This window comes from Sus scrofa, chromosome 9, assembly GCF_054392235.1.
Source record: "Sus scrofa isolate SSC_HxYL_T2T_F1_AM1 chromosome 9, Sscrofa_HxYL_maternal_Yorkshire_Landrace_v2.0, whole genome shotgun sequence".
Lineage (NCBI taxonomy): Eukaryota > Metazoa > Chordata > Mammalia > Artiodactyla > Suidae > Sus > Sus scrofa.
Window position 1 is genome coordinate 114,282,892 of NC_139391.1, and position 18,601 is coordinate 114,301,492.

The window sequence follows — 18,601 nt, forward strand, 5'->3', positions numbered from 1 at the left end:
ACTTCTGGGTTCCTAGGACACATCTTGGTTTCGCACCTGCCTCAGGAGCTCCACTGGTCTCCAGTGTTTTCTCAGGTAGCCCTCGAACTTCCACAACAGACTCATTGTCCTTGAGACTTGTTGCTAACAGCCGTCTCTCCTCCTGGCTGTCAGCTCAAAGGAGCCTGCCAGACAGAGCAGGCCTGGCCTCTGACTGCTGCAGCTCCCAGCACCTAGGCAGGCAGGATTCACCAATTCGTTCTTTCTTAGGGCTGCATCCACGGTATGTGCAAGTTCCCAGGCCAAGGAATCAAACCTGTGCCACAGTAGTCATCTGAGCTACAGCAGTGACAATACCAGATCCTCAACTGCTAGATCACCAGGGAACTCCAACCAACTGGTTCTTAAATGGCGAAACCAGGTACGACAATGATCATATCTAAATTATTATCTTCTATCCCATAGGGTCTGCTAACAAGGAAGTTCTAAAAGCCCATCTCCCAGATGCATGTCAGACACCATCTCCCAGGATGATCCAGATCCTAAGGCAAACTGGTTCTGAAGAGGATGAGGGGGCCCCAGAGGCTCCAGGCTCTCCTACTTCATGCATGTGGCTCTGCACTTCACTCAGAACAGCTCCAGGGGTATGGGGGCTTCACAAGAGCTCTCAGGGGATGGAGGATCAGCAGCTCAGGCCACTGGGGCCTTGCTCCATAGGCTGACGTCCTCGCCTCAGGTTTGTTTCTCTTCAAGAATGAAAGAAAAGAAGTGACGTCTCCTTAATTAACAAGAACACACCACAATTATTTGGGGCTGTGTAACTCTTCTTCCCCAGGGCATTAGCCTTTCCCCTTTGGAGTCACATCATCTCCACACAAAACCCAGAGAAGCACAATGTTCACAAAAAAAAAAACAATCACAGGGAATACCTGCTGTGGCTCAGCAGTAATGAACCCAACTATTATCCCTGAGGATGTGAGTTCAATCCCTGGCCTCACTCAGTGGGTTAAAGATCTGGCATTGCCATGAGCTCTGGTGTAGGTTGCAGACCTTGGCTCAGATCTGGCGTTGCTATGGCTGTGGTGTAGACCAGTGGCTGTAGCTCCGATTCGACCCCCAGCCTGGAAACTTCCATTTGCCAAAGGTGTAGCCCCTGAAAGAAAAAACAAAACAAAACAAAACAACAACAATCACAAACCTCCAGTAAACTCTGACAACTACCTGTGGAAACCTTGATCCTAGGCTGGCTACCTATCACTCTGTTTCTGAGACCCCCTCCACTGCCAGTCTGTGTGCTCAGGGTATAAAAGTGATTTAGATATTTATTAACGAGCAAAAGCAAACAAATCAACAAAAAGCCACTCTCCCCAAGTGCGAGACAAGTGGGGGTATGGGGGGTATGCTCATTTAGTATTAAAAGAGTTACAATTTTCTAATGGGCTTTTTCTACTGCATCATCTAAACTCTTTATTTTGATAAGCAGGAGTCAGTAGTCTTTCATAGAATGGTTTAAAGTTTAAAATACCAAGACAAACAAACCTAGCTTTTTAGCCAGTCCTCTCCATTCTCACCATTTTAACCTCTGTCCACCTGTTGCTTTTTGCTTCAACCATTTTTTTTATTTTTTATTTTTTTTGTCTTTTTGTCTTCTTGCTATTTCTTGGGCCACTCCTGCGGCATATGGAAGTTCCCAGGCTAGGGGTTGAATCGGAGCTGTAGCCACCGGCCTATGCCAGAGCCACAGCAACGCGGGATCCGAGCCACATCTGCCACCTACACCACAGCTCACGGCCACGCCGGATCCTTAACCCACTGAGCAAGGGCAGGGACCGAACCCGCAACCTCATGGTTCCTAGTCGGATTCGTTAACCACTGCGCCACAACAGGAACTCCTGCTTCAACCATTTTTACTTATGCTATGATCATGGCTCTGACCCTCAGACTATAATTAATAAATCTGATCATGACCTTTGAACACTGATGAACTCTTACAAACTTCTGACCTGAGCTGTGTGACTGTGTGGGCTTTCATTTTTGGCCCTGACCCCCATCACTCCCCTGGTCCTGGCTCACACTCCTATTTCTCTGCAACCCTGGAGCCCACCTTCACCCTCTGGTATTCACTACCCTGTTAAAGCTGAGGCTCTAAACTGACTAGATTTAGGTTCTGGGTGATCAAAGGTGAAAATATTAAATTTTGAAAGTGGAACTAACTTAGACTTGCCAAGAAAAAGTGTCCTAAGACAAAGAATGATTTATCAGATTTTGTGTAATTACAAAACTTATCAGTTTGACTTACACTGTATAAAACTGTTTCCTTTTATCCTAAAAACAGCTTCTTGGTCCCTTCTCTTTCTCCCTTCCCACATCAACTGCACTGAATCTGGCACATTTCTTCCTTTTTCTTTCTTTCTTTCCTTTTTTTTTGGCTGCACCCGAGGCATGTAGAAGCTCCTGGGCCAGGGATCAAACCCACGCCACAGCAGTGACAATGCCAAGTTCTCAACCTTCTAGGCTGCTGGGGAACTCCCTTTTTCATTTATTAGAAAAATCTTTTATTATGGCAAAGTTTCAACATATTCAAAATAAGAATAGTAAAACCAGCTGCCCCTAATCCATCACCCAGCTCTAAGGAATAGCCTATAGCTCTGACAGTCTAGGATCTAGGATTTTCTTATCCCACACTCTGCATAGTCTAACAGCTCATGTCATCCCCTCTGACCAAATAAATCCAGTTTCCAAATGTAAGGTTTCCTAGCTAGTTTTAGCTCTGAGAGGACAATCTTCCTCTATTACCATCCATAGAAAGGCTGGGTCAGAATTAAGTTAAGCATTTTACTCCAGAAGAGAAAGAGAATCTTGGATGTCCAAACTAAACCCAAATCTGCCAGAAGCACCCAGCACTGTGTCGCTGTTTATTCTGCTGTGAGTTCACCGGCAACTGAGTACTTATGATTACATCTACCTCAAATTCTCAATCCAAACCACAGAACTTTTTTGTCATTCTGATAGTCCTAGATTCACCCTTTAGTCTTATACTTTTTAGTATTTTTAGTATCTTTTAATATGCTTGTCAGAGCTACCTGATTTTATTTCTGCCTTAAACATACTCCATTGTAAGTGCTCCCTTTTTCAACTGCCATCGCTCCCCATCCTAGAGCTGCCAGCTCTGCCAGCTCCCACTTCTGTATACAATAAACACAACTTTCTGGCTTAGTCCGGCTCCCCACTGTTGGACCAACAGCTCTGCTGAACATGGAAGGATCCACAAGCCCACTCCTGCTGGATTACATTTCAGTTTCAGTTAGACTGAGGTCATTAGATTAGGATACGGCTTCAAAGAAGACTTTGTGGTTATCTGTTGCCATTTTTGCCCTGAAGACATTATGGAAACACTCTCTAAACCTAATTTACGAAGCCCGCTCTCTAGTGAAGTACGATGGAACCCAGATGCTACGGAATCGTGTGTTTATTAAAAATTCAACGTGGAACCCACTGTACTGTCAAGCACTTATTCATTAGCAAGTACTTAAAGTCTGCATTGACTCTCTCCCTGGGCTTTATTTTAGTACTCTGCTATAAAACTTTGGTGTCAGGAGAAATTACAAAGCCATCCAATGACCTGATTTAGAATTCACTTTGTACTCACATGGATGACTTCCTACCATTGGGAAATGTATTGTCACTTCTCAATGCCAATCAAGTCCCCTCTTTTGAGTTACAGGCTTATTTCCTGTGACCACTGCGAATCAAGGAGCTGACTGTACTCCACAGTACTGTCCTTCCCAACAAGCTCTCTGTTCTGACAAAGAAAAACTGGAGGCAAACTTGTGACCCTCCTCTAACAAAGAGTACTGAACTTCACTGCAGGTTCTTTGAGTGCAATCGTACACTTAGCTTCGTTTGTTTCCAAGCTTTATTTTACTACTCTCTTATTTCCTTTATCCCACTGTCTTTTATGTACTGTGTAAGCAGTCCTGAATCCTGCTGCAAACAGTGAGGAGTATAATTAGACATAAGCACACCCTCTCTGTACAAGACTCTGTGCCGAGGGGAGGACATGAAGACGGATAAAGCCATCGCTGGGGAAGGTTTTTACCCAGACATCTAAGATACATGCAGTGTGACTGTCACGTAAATACTCCAACATGCTATTACTTCAAAGGGTGGGGTGATCGAGAAAGGCTTCGTGGAGGAAATGGCATTTGAGGGTTTTGAAAGATAAAGGTGTTTAACTTAGAGGGGAAAAAAAAGAAACAAGGAATAAGTAGAGAGAAGAATCAGGAAGGTACAGCAAGACGTGTTTGGAACCGAGTGTTTCAGAGCAGACGACGGCAATGATGAGAATGAAGAGCGAGGTGGGTGAAACCGGAAAGGGGGTGGTAGGCAGCAGCAGGGGGCTCTCCTTCTTCACCAGGGCCCTCGTCGTCATCATCACCAACACAGACCTGAGTAAGGCGCCAGGGCTCCAACAATGGAGTATAAATCCTTACGAAGGCGTCAGCTTTACTCTCAAGGGATTTACAATCAATGAAGTGACAGGAAGCAGAGAGGTTATACACAAATATAAAATGGCAGATGGGAGATTTTTATAAATGCCACAAGGGTTCAGGATGAGGGTATAACCAGGCAGGCTGGGATAGTTAATGGAGAGATCTTTTAATAAAAGGGCCTTAAAAAAGCAGGACTAAGCAGGAAGAAACCAGGAAGGACTCATTACGGGCAGAGACGGTAGATGAGTATAAGGAAGTGTATTTGCGGGGAATGAGGATAGAGCAGTTTTACCAGAAGAAGTTCATAAAAATAGGGGCCAATCAGAAGAGGATTTTGATTTAATACAAAGTTAAGATTTAATATTTTAGGGAAGAGGGTGTTTTTTGTTTGTTTTTTTGCTTTATTTTAAACAAAGGATGAAGAATGTGGAGTAAAACTGTTAATGCATTAAGTAGTATCTTTGAGTGATAAAACTGCTATGCATGAAGAGGTGTGAACAGGAACAGCTGAGGTAAGACCACTCAGAAGTGAAGTGACAGGGCCCAGACTATAAGGGCAGCTTTAGGACTGGACACAAACTGCTTGGAGAGCCAAGGAAGGTGGCATGTCCACACCCTACTGACCCATCGGAGAGGATGTAGCTGAGAAACACACTATTGGGTGGGCAAACAGGCAGGCTGTCCAAGCCAGGTCGACTCACTAGGAAACGATACCATTTTAGATCACTGATGCTGCTAGCGAAAAGGACGAGGGCCAGGTGGCACATGTCACACAGCTGCCACCATTGATTGTGCTAAGGAACAGGGGAAGAAGGTGTGAGCTTTAAAACAGGCCTGATACATAAGTCAGTAAGGCAGGCAGACGAGCTCATGGAGAGGTGGGGTACTTCACACTGGAATTCTTAACATCAAGATTCATCGCTGGAAGGCCAGAAATGCTTGTTGAATGGATGAAAATGATTTCAATTTTATCTGGAGCACTGGCGCAGTGAGTTGTAAAAACCAGCCAGCACCATGTGGCTAGTTGCTTTGGTACATGAAACAACTGAGAGCCCAGCACAGGGTCAGCCACACCATGGGCCTCTGCTGTCAGCTATTTACACCTGAAGGTGTAGACTCTGCTCTCAAGATGCTCCCCCTTAAGACCTACGTGGATGGGCCCACCCTCCTCCTATATGAACAGGGATTCTCTTTCTACAGTCACCGTACTGCCGAGGACTGAACACACTTCAAGTGCCCTGGCTCATCTACACAAGCACACAAGATCTTTCTCGACTCCCAGCTGAGTCTTAATGCAATATGCTGACTAACCCTGCCATGCTACTCTCTTTTCAGTCTAGAGGCCACGAATGGGGCAACTTGTATATTAAAAAATTATCTGATCCTTTGTTCAGCTCTACACCAGTTTCAAAACTATGTTTATTTCGTTGTGGACAAGACTTCGGAAGTCCTACTGGTGTCCAATGCAACATGCGAATGGGTTCTGAAGCACGGTAGGCTGTGCATCCTCAGCCACAGGGTTTCTGAAGGCTGGAGAGAACTCTTCCCCACTCTGCCATCTCACACCCTGGTGGGTGGGGTGGTCCCACACTGACCTGCTTCAACCTGCAGTCCTGTGACGAGAGAAGCCCTGATGCTGAGCCATATTCCCTGGCCTGGGTGCAGGGCAGGCAGGGGAGACAGCACACATCTAAAAATAGCACAGGGGTTAAGGGTTTCAGCCATGTAACTCGAGGACTGCCAGTTCCCTCTTTGGGAAAGAGGGGGGACACATGTGAGGGGGACTCTCCCCTGGCACTGGTTACCCAGGAACAGCCATTCTCTTCAAATCTGCTCTAACTTTAAAAAAAAAAAAAAAGGCCTTTAGAAAATTAAGTAGATTTTGAAGTTTCTAACACAAAAATATTATTTGAATCACATTATAAAATTGCAACCTGTAATAAGTACAGCCTTGGCCAGACTAAGTAGCATTAAGACTTGTTTTCTAGCCAAATTGATGGTATAAATGGAATCATAGGATTAAACTTTTCAGCCCTTAAAAAATCATCTAAGCAGTATCTTCTATGGCATTTAATAGACAAATTATAAACTATTCTCATACACTACAATTCAATTAGGCAAAACGTTTCAAACCTTAAAAATTGTGTTTTTACTTTTATTTTTAGCTTTTTAGGGCCGTACCTACCACATGTGGAGGTTCCCAGACTAGGGGTCGAATTGGAGCTGCAGGTGTTGGCCTACACCACAGCCACGCCAGATCCAAGGCCAGGTCTTTGACCTACACCACAGTTCATGACAACACCAGATCCTTAACCTAATGAGCAAGACCAGGGATTGAACCTGTGTCCTCATGGATACTAGCTGGGTTCATAACCTGCTGAGCCACAAGCGGAACTCCAAAAAAATTTTTTTTTAATTTTTTTGCTTTTTGGGGATGTACCTACGGCACACAGAGGTTCCCAGGCTAGGGGTCTAATTGGAGCTACAGCTTCGGGCCTATACCACAGTCACAGCAAAGCCAGATCCGAGCCACATCTGCAGCCTACATACACCACAGCTCACAGCAACGCCGGATCCTTAACCCACTGAGCAAGGCCAGGGATTGAACCCACAACCTCATGGTTCCTAGTGAGATTCTCTTGCACCATGACAGCAACTCCTCCCAAAATTTGTTTTTAAAGTAATGAAAACCCACTTAAAGTAAGATATAATAATAATTATTATTATTATTTACTAATTCAAACAATCTATTTTTTCTGCCTCCTTTCCCCCAGCATTTGTGGATTTTGGAACACCATCACAGTTTGGGTTACAATACATCTTTCATGTTTATTATTACACATGTGATAAAAATGAATACCTACATAAAATTATTTGTTTTAGCAGCTGAGTTTATTCTGTCTTACAATGAGCAGTTAAGCAGCTACCATGCGCCAGGTAAGACTGGCTACACATGCTCTTTCTAGAGCTTCTTCAAGCTTCCTGAGCTTTCACACCATTGGTGAGTAAAGGTAGAATACATGACCAGACCTGGGAAGGATGTCGACCAATCCACACTTAGTCAGACTTATATGTCAACTGAAACTTCAGTGATAAAACAACAAAATTAAAATCCAGGGAAAAACTCCCTTTGCAGAAAATAAACGTATTTTCTTAAAGAAACTTTTCCTCACAAGAAAAACAATTTAAAATACCATTTTCATGATTTCCATATAAAAACAGTTCTTGGAGTTCCCACTATGGCTCAGTGGCAACAAAACTGACTAGTATCCTTAAGGATGTGGGTTCAACCCCTGGCCTTGCTCAGTGGGTTAAGGATCTGGCATTGCTGTGAGCTGTGGTTTAAGTTGCAAACATGGCTTGGACCCCACATTGCTGTGGTGTAGGCCAGGCCGGCAGCTGCAGCTATATCCATATGCCATAAGTGTGGCCCTAAAAAGCAAAACAACCCTCCCTCAAAACAGTTCTTGTGGAAATAATAATTAAAATCAATATGTATTTTTTAAATGTCTTGACTTTTAAAAGTTAACGCAGATGCAATACAAGTTAATAAGATATATAATTATCCTTCGTGGGGGAAAATCTTGTTTTAGTTTTTAAACACCTTTATCAGTGGCTTACATCTAAGTAACAAAAATATTCTTTTAAAAGCTTAATTTCCAGTAAAATATAACTGCTGATAAATACAGTTTATTTTTGCTAATGCTGAAAGATGAAGTTTCTAATAGAGAAATGATTTCACTTAGGAGCTGAACGTGAGCTTTGACTGTAATGAAAATGCAAATTTCAGATTCAAGACACACTGATCATGTCAATTAGGCAGCTGACTGTACCCAAAGGAAAGAGGAAAAAATGGTATTGAGATGAGAATGAGAATTGCAATATGATTATTTCCCCATTTAGGACTTTGCCTTGGTTTGGAAAAGATGGACATTAGAAGTAATAGCCTGGAATTCCCGTCGTGGCTCAGTGGTTAAGGAATCCAACTAGGAACCATGAGGTTGCGGGTTTGATCCCTGGCCTTGCTCAGTGGGTTAACGATCCGGCGTTGCCATGAGCTATGGCTTGGATCCCGAGTTGCTGTGGCTGTGGCTGTGGTGTAGGCCAGCAGCTACAGCTCTGATTAGATTCCTAGCCTGGGAACCTCCATATGCTGCCAGAACGGCCCTAGAAAAGGCAAAGACATTAAAAAAAAAAAAAAAGAAGAAGAAGAAGAAGTAATATCCCAACATTCCCATGAAAACAAAAAGACAAGTTATCATAATTATTTTTAATCTAACTATATTCACCTGGAACATGAGTCCCCTAAGGCCAGTCTCCTAAAATAACAGTGTACATGAAAACACAAGACCTGCTTCATTTACCACACTCTAATCCATACCTGATGAAATAAGACTGCCAACTTAATTCATTTCAAGGAAAGTCATGTCCTTTAACTTGCCTTTGCTGCCCATATAGCTAAATTGAGTTTTTATTTAACAACTGTGAAAACACCTGACAGTATTAAAAAGCTTTCTTCATCAAGTTGGCCTCTTCTGAATACGAGGAACACGCACACAATATTTACTTTTTTTTTTTTTTTTTTTTTTTTTTTGTCTTTTTTGCTATTTCTTGGGCTGCGCCCGTGGCATATGGAGGTTCCCAGGCTAGGGGTCCAATCGGAGCTGTAGCCACCGGCCTACGCCAGAGCCACAGCAACGTGGGATCCGAGCCGCGTCTGCAACCTACACCACAGCTCACGGCAACGCCGGATCGTTAACCCACTGAGCAAGGGAAGGGACCGAACCCGCAACCTCATGGTTCCTAGTCGGATTCGTTAACCACTGCGCCACGACGGGAACTCCCAATATTTAGTTTTTAAAAGAGTCATCAAGGTATAGAGATAATTTTTGTGAGTTTTCAAAATTAAAACAGTATACTGCATAATAAACTGCAGTCTTCACAGTTGAGTACATGTACCCTCGATTTAATAAGTTCTTTACAAGTATTATTTGTAAAACTATCATTATTCCTTTTTCCCCCCACCCCAACTGACACGGAGGGGAGAAGCAAGTTGGTAGCACGGCCATGCAGATAGTGAAGAGAGGAGCTGGGATTTGAGAGACACCGTCCCCGAAGTCTCATCACCAAGATACAGTGTGTGTGTCCTAGTGCTGGGTCTTCACACTGAAGTATCTGAAGCTGATACTGGAGCTCTTTTCCACAGTACCCACTACTAAGCCTGTCCCTTTCCACCTTAGAAGTCTAAAATTAATAACCTTATAAAGATACAGGAAGGAATTTACTTCATTCCTCTAATAACTCACAGAAGTGGCAAGGCAACAAGTGAGGTGGTAACCTCCATAATTAAAAAGTGGAAAAAGAATCTCACAAAGATAACAGGAAAATGAAGACTTAAAAAAGATAGTGTTAAAGATAGTGTTGTTGAAATAATTAACACCAAACACAATAAAATCAGGGATAAGAGTGTTTCTGATTCAGAAGCAACTGTGTTCTAGCTTTTCTTCTCCTTTAGTTCTCCCAGACACTAACAAAGCTCAAGTTCACCAGAGGGACACAACTGAAGACAACTTACCTGTCTCTTAGAAACATGGTATTTTCTATGTAAGGTTATCACGTGAATTATAGATAACTAGCAGAGTATTCTCGTACCTCCTGGGGTCGGGGGAGGTGGGGTGCAGTAGGAATGCTACACATTTCAAGGCAAACAGCCCTGTGACTTTCAACCAAAGGGAGTACAAAGACCAGAATTACTGCAAGGGGCAGCCTGCAAGGGGCAGCCAAGTTTCTAGGGGGCTTTGACCTGCTCTTTCTATGAAAGAATCTTCTCTCTTCTAGTGCAAGAAACAAAGGAGAAAAAAAAAAAAATCAAGAAACATCGTTAATGCCTAAAAAGTGCCAAAGAAGAGTTTACAAAGATATTTACGAATAAACAAAGATGCTTGTGAACCTTCTACTTTAAAAAGCCAAAACAGGAGTTCCTGCTTGGCGCAACAGGATTGTCCGCATCTTGGGAGCACTGGGACGCAGGTCCAAAACAAGTTTCTCTATGAAAGTCAAGTGAAAAAAATCTTACCCCTTGGATCTGTAAGTGGAGACAACACACGCCTGCCTGCAGTATAGGTGCGGGAATGGATAGGTTGAACTGACTTTCAGTTAAATGGTACTTACATTCAAAGCAGCTTCTCCACATTTTTCAATTGCTGCAAGACCCTGATTATGAATGTGTGTCTCCAGGAGTTTTTTCAATTCTCCCAGGCCATCCTGGATTCTAGATACAAGATTATACATGCGACCCAAATCTGAAAGAAGAAGGTGCCACCTTTACGCACTGACACAAACTTTGCACATCCATTCCACTAGGTATGTATTTGTAAGAGAGGAAAGATACACCGAAGTAAAACCACCATGTTTTTAGACTATAATAATTAAATGCACTTAATTATAACCAAATATTTTATATTTAGCATATGTATAGTTAGCTGAAAGTAACAATAAAGTCATGCCATTAAAAGAACATAATTTCCCCCTTACTATGAGAAACCACTAATAGAGAAAAAAGACTTATCAGGAACTACATCTGATGCTTCCCAAAATTCAACATATTTATTTATGCCTGACACATAATAGGCACTCAAATATTATTTAAGAATGAATAAATTTATAGAGTATTTACAAATATCCATCTCAACTATACAAACAAATAAATCACCAAATGGCTCCCAAATTCTTCACTTAGCATATGTACGGCACATGGTTAACTTATGAGCACCAAAGAAGAAAAATCCTGAATTCAAGCAACAGTCTTTTATTGGGCTCCTAACATATCCCAGTAAAACAAGGGAATATTTCTACAAAATAACAGCCTTCTCATCTTGAGGGATTTTCAAAAGAAAAATACTAAAACAAACAGTGGTGGCATCATTTAATTCTAAAGTGTATGGGAGAGGTTATATTTGAAACCAAACTGAAAAGATGCTCTTCTCCCAAAGTCACACCCAAAACAATCTAAAGAAATTTGAAATCAACACATGACAAGGCATGCGTGCACACACGCATGCGCACACATACACCTTTTAAAAACAGACTGGTGTTGGTAATGTTAACTCTGAATTGAGAATCCACAGGTCTCTGTTCTGAATCGTAGTGGCTCACCTTCATTTTTGTCAGCATCCAGTAAATTCTGAAATTCTGTGTGGAAGATTTCCAAGTGTTTCTCAATAAGCACCTGCTCACACTTCCTTGCTAGCTCGTCCTGGGTGCTTTCATGAAGGTAGACCTGGACTCTCCGCTGTTCCTCCAGCAGCCGAGCCTCTGCCTGCAAGAGTAACTGGAGTGAGTGGTTTGGGTTTGTTTTTCAAGAATTGCTACAAAAATAAAGGCAAGTTAAGAGTTCCTCGGTGGCTCAGTGGGTTAAGGATTCCACATTGTCGCTGCTGTGGTGTAGGTTTGATCCCTGGCAAGGAACTTCCACATGCTGCAGGGGCAGCCAAAACACACACACACAAAAAAAACACAAAATAAAACCAACAACCTCCTCCCCCCCCCAAATCAAAAAACCCAACAAGTTAAACTCATAAACCTGAGAATGAAATATAATTAAGAAAAGAAGGGGAGGGGCTCTTTAATTTTACGGTAAATGCCAACCATAATTAATCAGTCATTAATGTGACCCACTTTCTCTCTAACATATATTTCTGCTTCCAACCAAGTCCTATGTATTTATTTTTGGCTGTGCCCATGGTATTTGGAAGTTCCTGGGCCAGGAATCAAACTGCGCCACAGCAGCGACCTGAGCAGCTGCAGTTACAATGCTGGATCCCTAATCTGCTGAGCTACAAGGGAATTCCCCAAGTCTTCTTTAAAAGACTTAATACCACTAACAATTCACATGTCTGTTCATAATTTTCTTCCTTCAGATATGTGGTATTTCACCCTTTGGGGTGGTACCACCCCCCTAAATCAACATTCTGAGAAGCCTATGGACCTCCGGTATACACAGAGACCATGTGAGGAAACATGTCATCTGACTGAAAGCCATGTTAAGTCAGAAATCACGTAAAGAACTCCCTGAAATGGCCACATGAAAATAATATTAGTAATCACACTTTTTTTTTTTTTTTGCTTTTTAGGGCCATGCCCACTCATATGGAGGTTCCCAGGCTAGGGGGTACAATTGGAGCTAAAGCTGCCAGCCTACACCACAGCCATAGCAACGCCAGATCTGAGCCATGTCTGCAACCTTTACCGCAGCTCACAGCAACACCAGATCCTTAACCCACTGAGCGAGGCCAGGGATCAAACCTGCAACCTCATGGTTCCTAGTCGGAGTCGTTTCCACTGCACCATGATGGGAACTTTGGTAATTACACTTTTAAATTTTTAAAAATATTATGGCCTTCTCTTGCCAATAAATTGCAACGTGCATCTCTGAAATCTACTGAATTATTTAAGTATCTCAATTTCTTACATTTCCCTTCAAGGGAGAGAGAAAAACAAAGATGCAATTTAAAAGAGTAGCAAAGTGAATAAAAGTCAGTATATTTTACAGTGTATTACCAGAAATGTGTGGTGTATACTATCACCTAAGAACCACTAAATTATCAAAGCAAGAAAGAAATTTCAATGATCGCAAATTATTCAGGTAATCTAAGTAAAAAGAAAAACTCTATTTTGTACTGTAAAAATGCCAGCACTTCCCAAAATGAGTTTTAAATTTGGCACAATTTTGCAGAAATCTAGAAAAATTTAAGTGGAAAAATAAACATCCAAGAGCCAAGAAAACATAAAATGCAAAAATGATCACGTGGGACTTGTGCTGTCAAGAATTACTAATGGACCATTGCGTAAACTACAGAAATTTGAACTTTATTGCACATTCTAAATAAAGTGTGAAAAACAAAACAAACAAGGTCAATATCCTTAATATATAATAACCTCTGAAAAATCAATAGGTATACACAAATAAAAACAAGGGTAAGGAGGAATCCCCTGATGGCACAGTGGGTTAAGGGCCTGGTGTTGTCACTGCAGCAGCTTGGGTCGCTGCTTTCGTGAGAGTTCCTGGCCCTGGAACTTCATGCTACCAGTATGGCAACAATAAAACAAAACAAAACAAAAAAACAAAACTAAAAATGGATAAGGAAAAGGCACAATTTATAAATGGAGAAATACTTTAAATTTCTGATAAGATGTAATTAATTACATCATATCATTTTTGGTTAAGGGAATCCTATTATCCAGTAAATATAAAATATATTAATGTAACGAATTAGTGGAGAAAAAAGGTAATTAAAAAAACTTTAGAATTACTATTTGCTTTTCATGTACATACTTAAGTAACACTGTCCCAAAAGTTGTCAGGTTTATGTTATTTGCATTCCCCTAAAATCTATGATTGATTTTTTTTCCTGATTACAAACTGATTTTTTAAAAAACAACACAAGATCTTTGAGTCCTCATCATGGCTCAGTGGTTAATGAACCTGACTAGCTCCACGAGGACACGGGTTCGATCCCTGGCCTCTCTGAGGGGGTTAAGGATCGGGCCTTGCCGTGAGCTGTGGTGTAGGTCGAAGATGCAGCTTAGATCCTGAGTTGCTGTGGCTCTGGTGTAGGCTGCCAGCTACAGCTCTGATTTGACCCCTAGCCTGGGAATCTCCACATGCCACTGGTGCAGCCCTAAAAAAAGACAAAAGAAAAAACAACACAAAAAAACCAGTACAAGATCTTTATGTGTTTTAATTCAGAAGTTCTAAGCACCTGCTACTTCATGGCTAATATTTCATTAAACCTGATACCTTAAGAACTAAAGCTAATGAAATAGAGGACACACAAACCAAAGAGCACCACTTTTTCTGGAGATCATAACTATTTCCTGGAAGAACATAATTACCCTGGTAGCAGAAATTCATCTCTTAAAAACTTTGCTCTCTCGCACAACAAGCTTTCACCCCTTGGCAAATGAAAGGGAAAGCTTTGGTATCACTGCTGATTCATCCTCAGTGGGAACTGGCTCTCCTTCTCTTGTACCACAAAAGGCAGTACCTCAGTACCTTCTACAGACTCTTCCAGCAGGGGCTGAGGAGAAGGAGTAAACTCATACCTGAGTTTACTATTTTAATGTTAAAAAAAGCATGAAAAGCCAGAGGGGCTCAGTAATTGTTTATACAGTTGTCCCCCCTTATCTTAGGGGGACCCCCAGTGGAAGCTTGAAACTGCAGAGTATTGCACCTTAGATATACTATGTTTTTTCATATATGCAAACACTTATGATAAAGTTTAATTTATCAATTAGAGTAAAAGGTTCACAACAACAATAATAAAACAGAACAATTGTAACAATAAGCTGTAATAACAGCTATGGTCTTTCAAGACACCTTACTGTATAATTTAATGCCTTTCCATCTTAACTGAACACTTGTTATGCACTGTGGCTGTAACTTCAGTTTGAGATGCAACAGCAAAACTAGCACAAATTTTCCTTCTTCACATTTTCACAGATAGACAATTCATTGTTTTCGAGTCATTACTAAGTAAAACAAGGGCTACATGAACACGGGCACTGTGATACCATGACAGTCCACCTCACCACTCTGATGGTATGAGAATAAGGGGGCAGATGCTGGGCAAAGCAATGGATGATCACAGTCTCAGGTGGGGCTACTCAAAACGACACACATACCACTTAAAACTTATAAGCTGTTTATTTCTGGAACTTTCCATTTAATATTTTCAGACTTTGGTGGACTGTGGGTAACTGAAACCGTTCAAGGGGGACTGCTGTATAAAGGACTACCTCTTTTTATTGTGCTTTGCAGATAACACTTTAAAAAACACACACAGGAGTTCCCATCATGGTGCAGCAGAAACTAATCTGACTAGGAACCATGAGGTTGCAGATTCGATCCCTGGCCTCACTCAGTGGGTTAAGGATCTGGCACTGCCGTGAGCTGCGGTGTAGGTTGCAGACATGGCTCAGATCTGATGTTGCTGTGGCTGTGGTGTAGGCGGGTGGCTACAGCTCCATTTCAACCCCCTAGCCTAGGAACCATCATATGCCATGGGTGTGGCCCTTAAAAAAAAAAATACACACACACACACACACACACACACACACACACATTGAAGTTCTGTGGTGATCGTCTGACAAGCAAGTCTATCAGCATTTGCTCACTTTGTGTCTCTGTGCCACATTTTGGTAATTCTCAAAATATCTGAAACTTTTTCAGTGCTATTGTATTTATTGCAATGATTTCTAATGAGTGGTCTTTGGTGTTGCTATAGTAATCATTTGAGTCACTTAGCAATAAAGTATTTTTAATTAAGGCATGTACATTGGTTTTTTGCAACATAATGCTATTCTCCACACTTCACAAACTACTGTAGTAGTCTGAGGGAAACCAAAAATTCTGAATGACTCGCTTTAATGAAGTGGTCTGAAGCCGAGCCTTGCAGTGTCTCTGAGGTCAGCTTAAATGAGTGAAGAAAACAAGGTCCTAGACATTGTGTTACTAGGATTTAGGAAGGACATCCATTTACGTTTTATGTTGATTCCTGAAGCAAGTAAGCTCTTGATTACTTGGCAAGTAGTTACATCAAAACACCAAGATCAAATTCGAAATGACTAAATAAAACTAAGCCATTAAAGACTGTCCCTATTAATTTTACTAGAATCGGTATGCAGGAAAACAAAATGAAAAATAAACCCCAAAGTAAGCAAATTAATGAGATATTTCATTTTTAAAGTTTTTTTTCTTTTTATGGTATTAAAAACCTAGAGTTGTCAAACAAATGTCTTACAGCTCAGGTAAGTCTCAAGCACAGGAGACAATAAGACATGCTAAAATACTCAATGTAGCTTAAGGTTGTTCACTCACTGAAGCCATCAGTAGAAAAGGAAGCCAAAGTTTCTCATATGTTTCCATTAAAACATTCCTAACACGGAAAAGGGACCATAGACCCCCAGTGAATTTGCAAATCTAGCCCAAACTGGCTGCTAAAAACAGAGTATTTCTTGGTAGTTCATGCTTTATCTCAATATTGTTCATGAGTTTTGCACTCTACTTCCTGACAAAAAGTTTTATATAAACATCATTTCTCCTTAAGTTACTGAATAAAATGTACCACATTTTATCCTCTGGTTTTGCATTCTCAGGCACACACTGGACGTTCTGTATGATGTATGGGTGTGATACAAAACACTTATATCCTGCTTGCTCTTTGCCAAGCACCAAATATTATGTAACAATACTAAATTATTACCCTCACTTTACAGATGAGAAAACTAAGGAACAGAAAGGCTAAGGTCAAGCCCCTAATAAATGGTGGAGTGGAGATTTTTAAATTAGACTCACAGCCCTAGTTTAGAAGTAAAGCTACAGGTAAAAGTAGAATTGTTCACTTGGTTAAAATAAAATTTTATGCTTAGATTCTCTATACTATGGACTTTCAGCATGTGTTGGATGTCATGTTTGGTAAGATCCAACCAGATCTGGGCCAAATCTTTAACCTTCTAGAAGAGAATCCACTCTAAAAGCACGGATGCAGGAAGCATGCTGCCATCCTTGAAGGTAGGCTCACACTAGGTTGAAACCATCCAGGCCACTGGGTATCTTGATCCTCAAGTTGCCTTTGGCTCCATGTCCCATCAAAAAGCAGATGCCCCTGCATGGGGAGTGCTTATGTAGCTCTGGCCTACAAAATGATTTCCTGGCACCAGAGCATGCCTACCTTCCTCCGTGTGGCTAACAGGTAAGTGCAATTCACTAAGAAATCCATAAAATGAAAAGGCCTGAACCACTCTTGTGGATGTGTACCCTGAAAAAAGGCCCACTTGAAAAAACATACCGAGTTTGAAAAAGTCACCATATAGATAAGTAGAGTTCAATAAAAGATGTGTTTATGAAAACGGCACTGCCAAAATAAGAAAAATGGAATAACAGGCAATGCTAAGATTTAAAATAGATTATGTTTCAGAAGTTCATTGGTTGGGCAGCTGTTTGAAACCGAATAAGGTGGTTAGGTTCCAGATTCACACACGAAAGCCAATTTAACCCATAAATACACAAAAAGAACTATCACTATTCCAAGTACAATACTTCTGAAGAGTTATCTTTTTGTTAGGTTTTTGAGATATGAGAAATTTCAACTTTCAGACTTATAAGCCTCACTTAACTATCTCTTCTGGCAAAATGCATTCGGAACACCAAAAATTTTAAAAATTGGGGGGAGGACGTTCTCTATGTGATTAGAAAGGGGAGCTGCTTGTTCTTCTTGACTTACTAACTTTCGAGCTTAAGAATATGGAGAAAGTCGGAGTTCCCGTCGTGGCTCAGTGGTTAACGAATCCGACTAGGCACCATGAGGTTGCAGGTTCGATTCCTGGCCTTGCTCAGTGGGTTAAGGATCCAGCGTTGCCGTGACCTATGGTGTAGGTCGCAGATGCGTCTCGGATCCTGCCCTGCTAAGGCCCTGGCGTGGGCCGGCAGCAACAGCTCCGATTCGACCCCTAGCCTGGGAACCTCCATGTGCTGAGGGAGAGGGCCCCAGAAAAGGCAAAAAGACGAAAAAAAAAAAAAGAATATGGAGAAGTGACTCTGTAGTCCATTTGCTTTTCACGTGAACAGAGAATAAGGGGAAAAGTAGCTACCAGATACCACTGGCCCCAACTCCATGGAAGTCTCTATTACTCAGTCAGAGGTCAGCAAACAATAGCCTGTGGGCCAAATTCTGCCTGTAAGTTAACTTTATTGGAACACAGCCACTCTCAGGGTTTACATGTTGCCATGGCTGCTTCTGACCTACAACGGCAGAGCTGAACACTTCCAAGAGAGACCACAGGCACCATCTGGCCGTTTAGAGAAAAAGTTGCTGACTCCTACCTTAGGTCACTCCTCAGAGTGAATGTCTAGGGATACCCATATTCCCAAGAAGGAGAACACAGGGTTAAGTTTCGAAGACCTTCATCACAGCATCACTACACACAGAGAAAGACAGACTACATAGAGACTGATGTGGATCATCTCTTATCTAGGCTTTTGATTCTATTGTTTCAGAAGGATCTCTCCTCTAATACAAACTTGAAGGCTTGTGTTATAGAGATTGTTAGGGGGAGTATTTTAGAAGCAA

General features: G+C 41.6%; 1 protein-coding gene across 2 annotated transcripts in view; it reads right to left on the reverse strand.

Annotated features, from left to right (window-relative positions):
- The window catches only part of CUL1 (cullin 1), a 71,394-nt gene that overhangs the window by 22,654 nt on the left and 30,139 nt on the right, over positions 1-18,601 (reverse strand). For both annotated transcript variants that reach the window (XR_014816178.1, XM_021063586.2), the window contains exons 7-8: positions 11,628-11,790; positions 10,644-10,774 (exon numbers count right to left, since the gene is read on the reverse strand). Coding sequence is in view for 1 of the 2 variants with exons in the window: in XM_021063586.2 (XP_020919245.1) it covers positions 10,644-10,774; positions 11,628-11,790 (294 nt within the window). In the remaining variant the exon portion in view is untranslated. The remainder of the gene's footprint in view (positions 1-10,643; positions 10,775-11,627; positions 11,791-18,601) is intronic.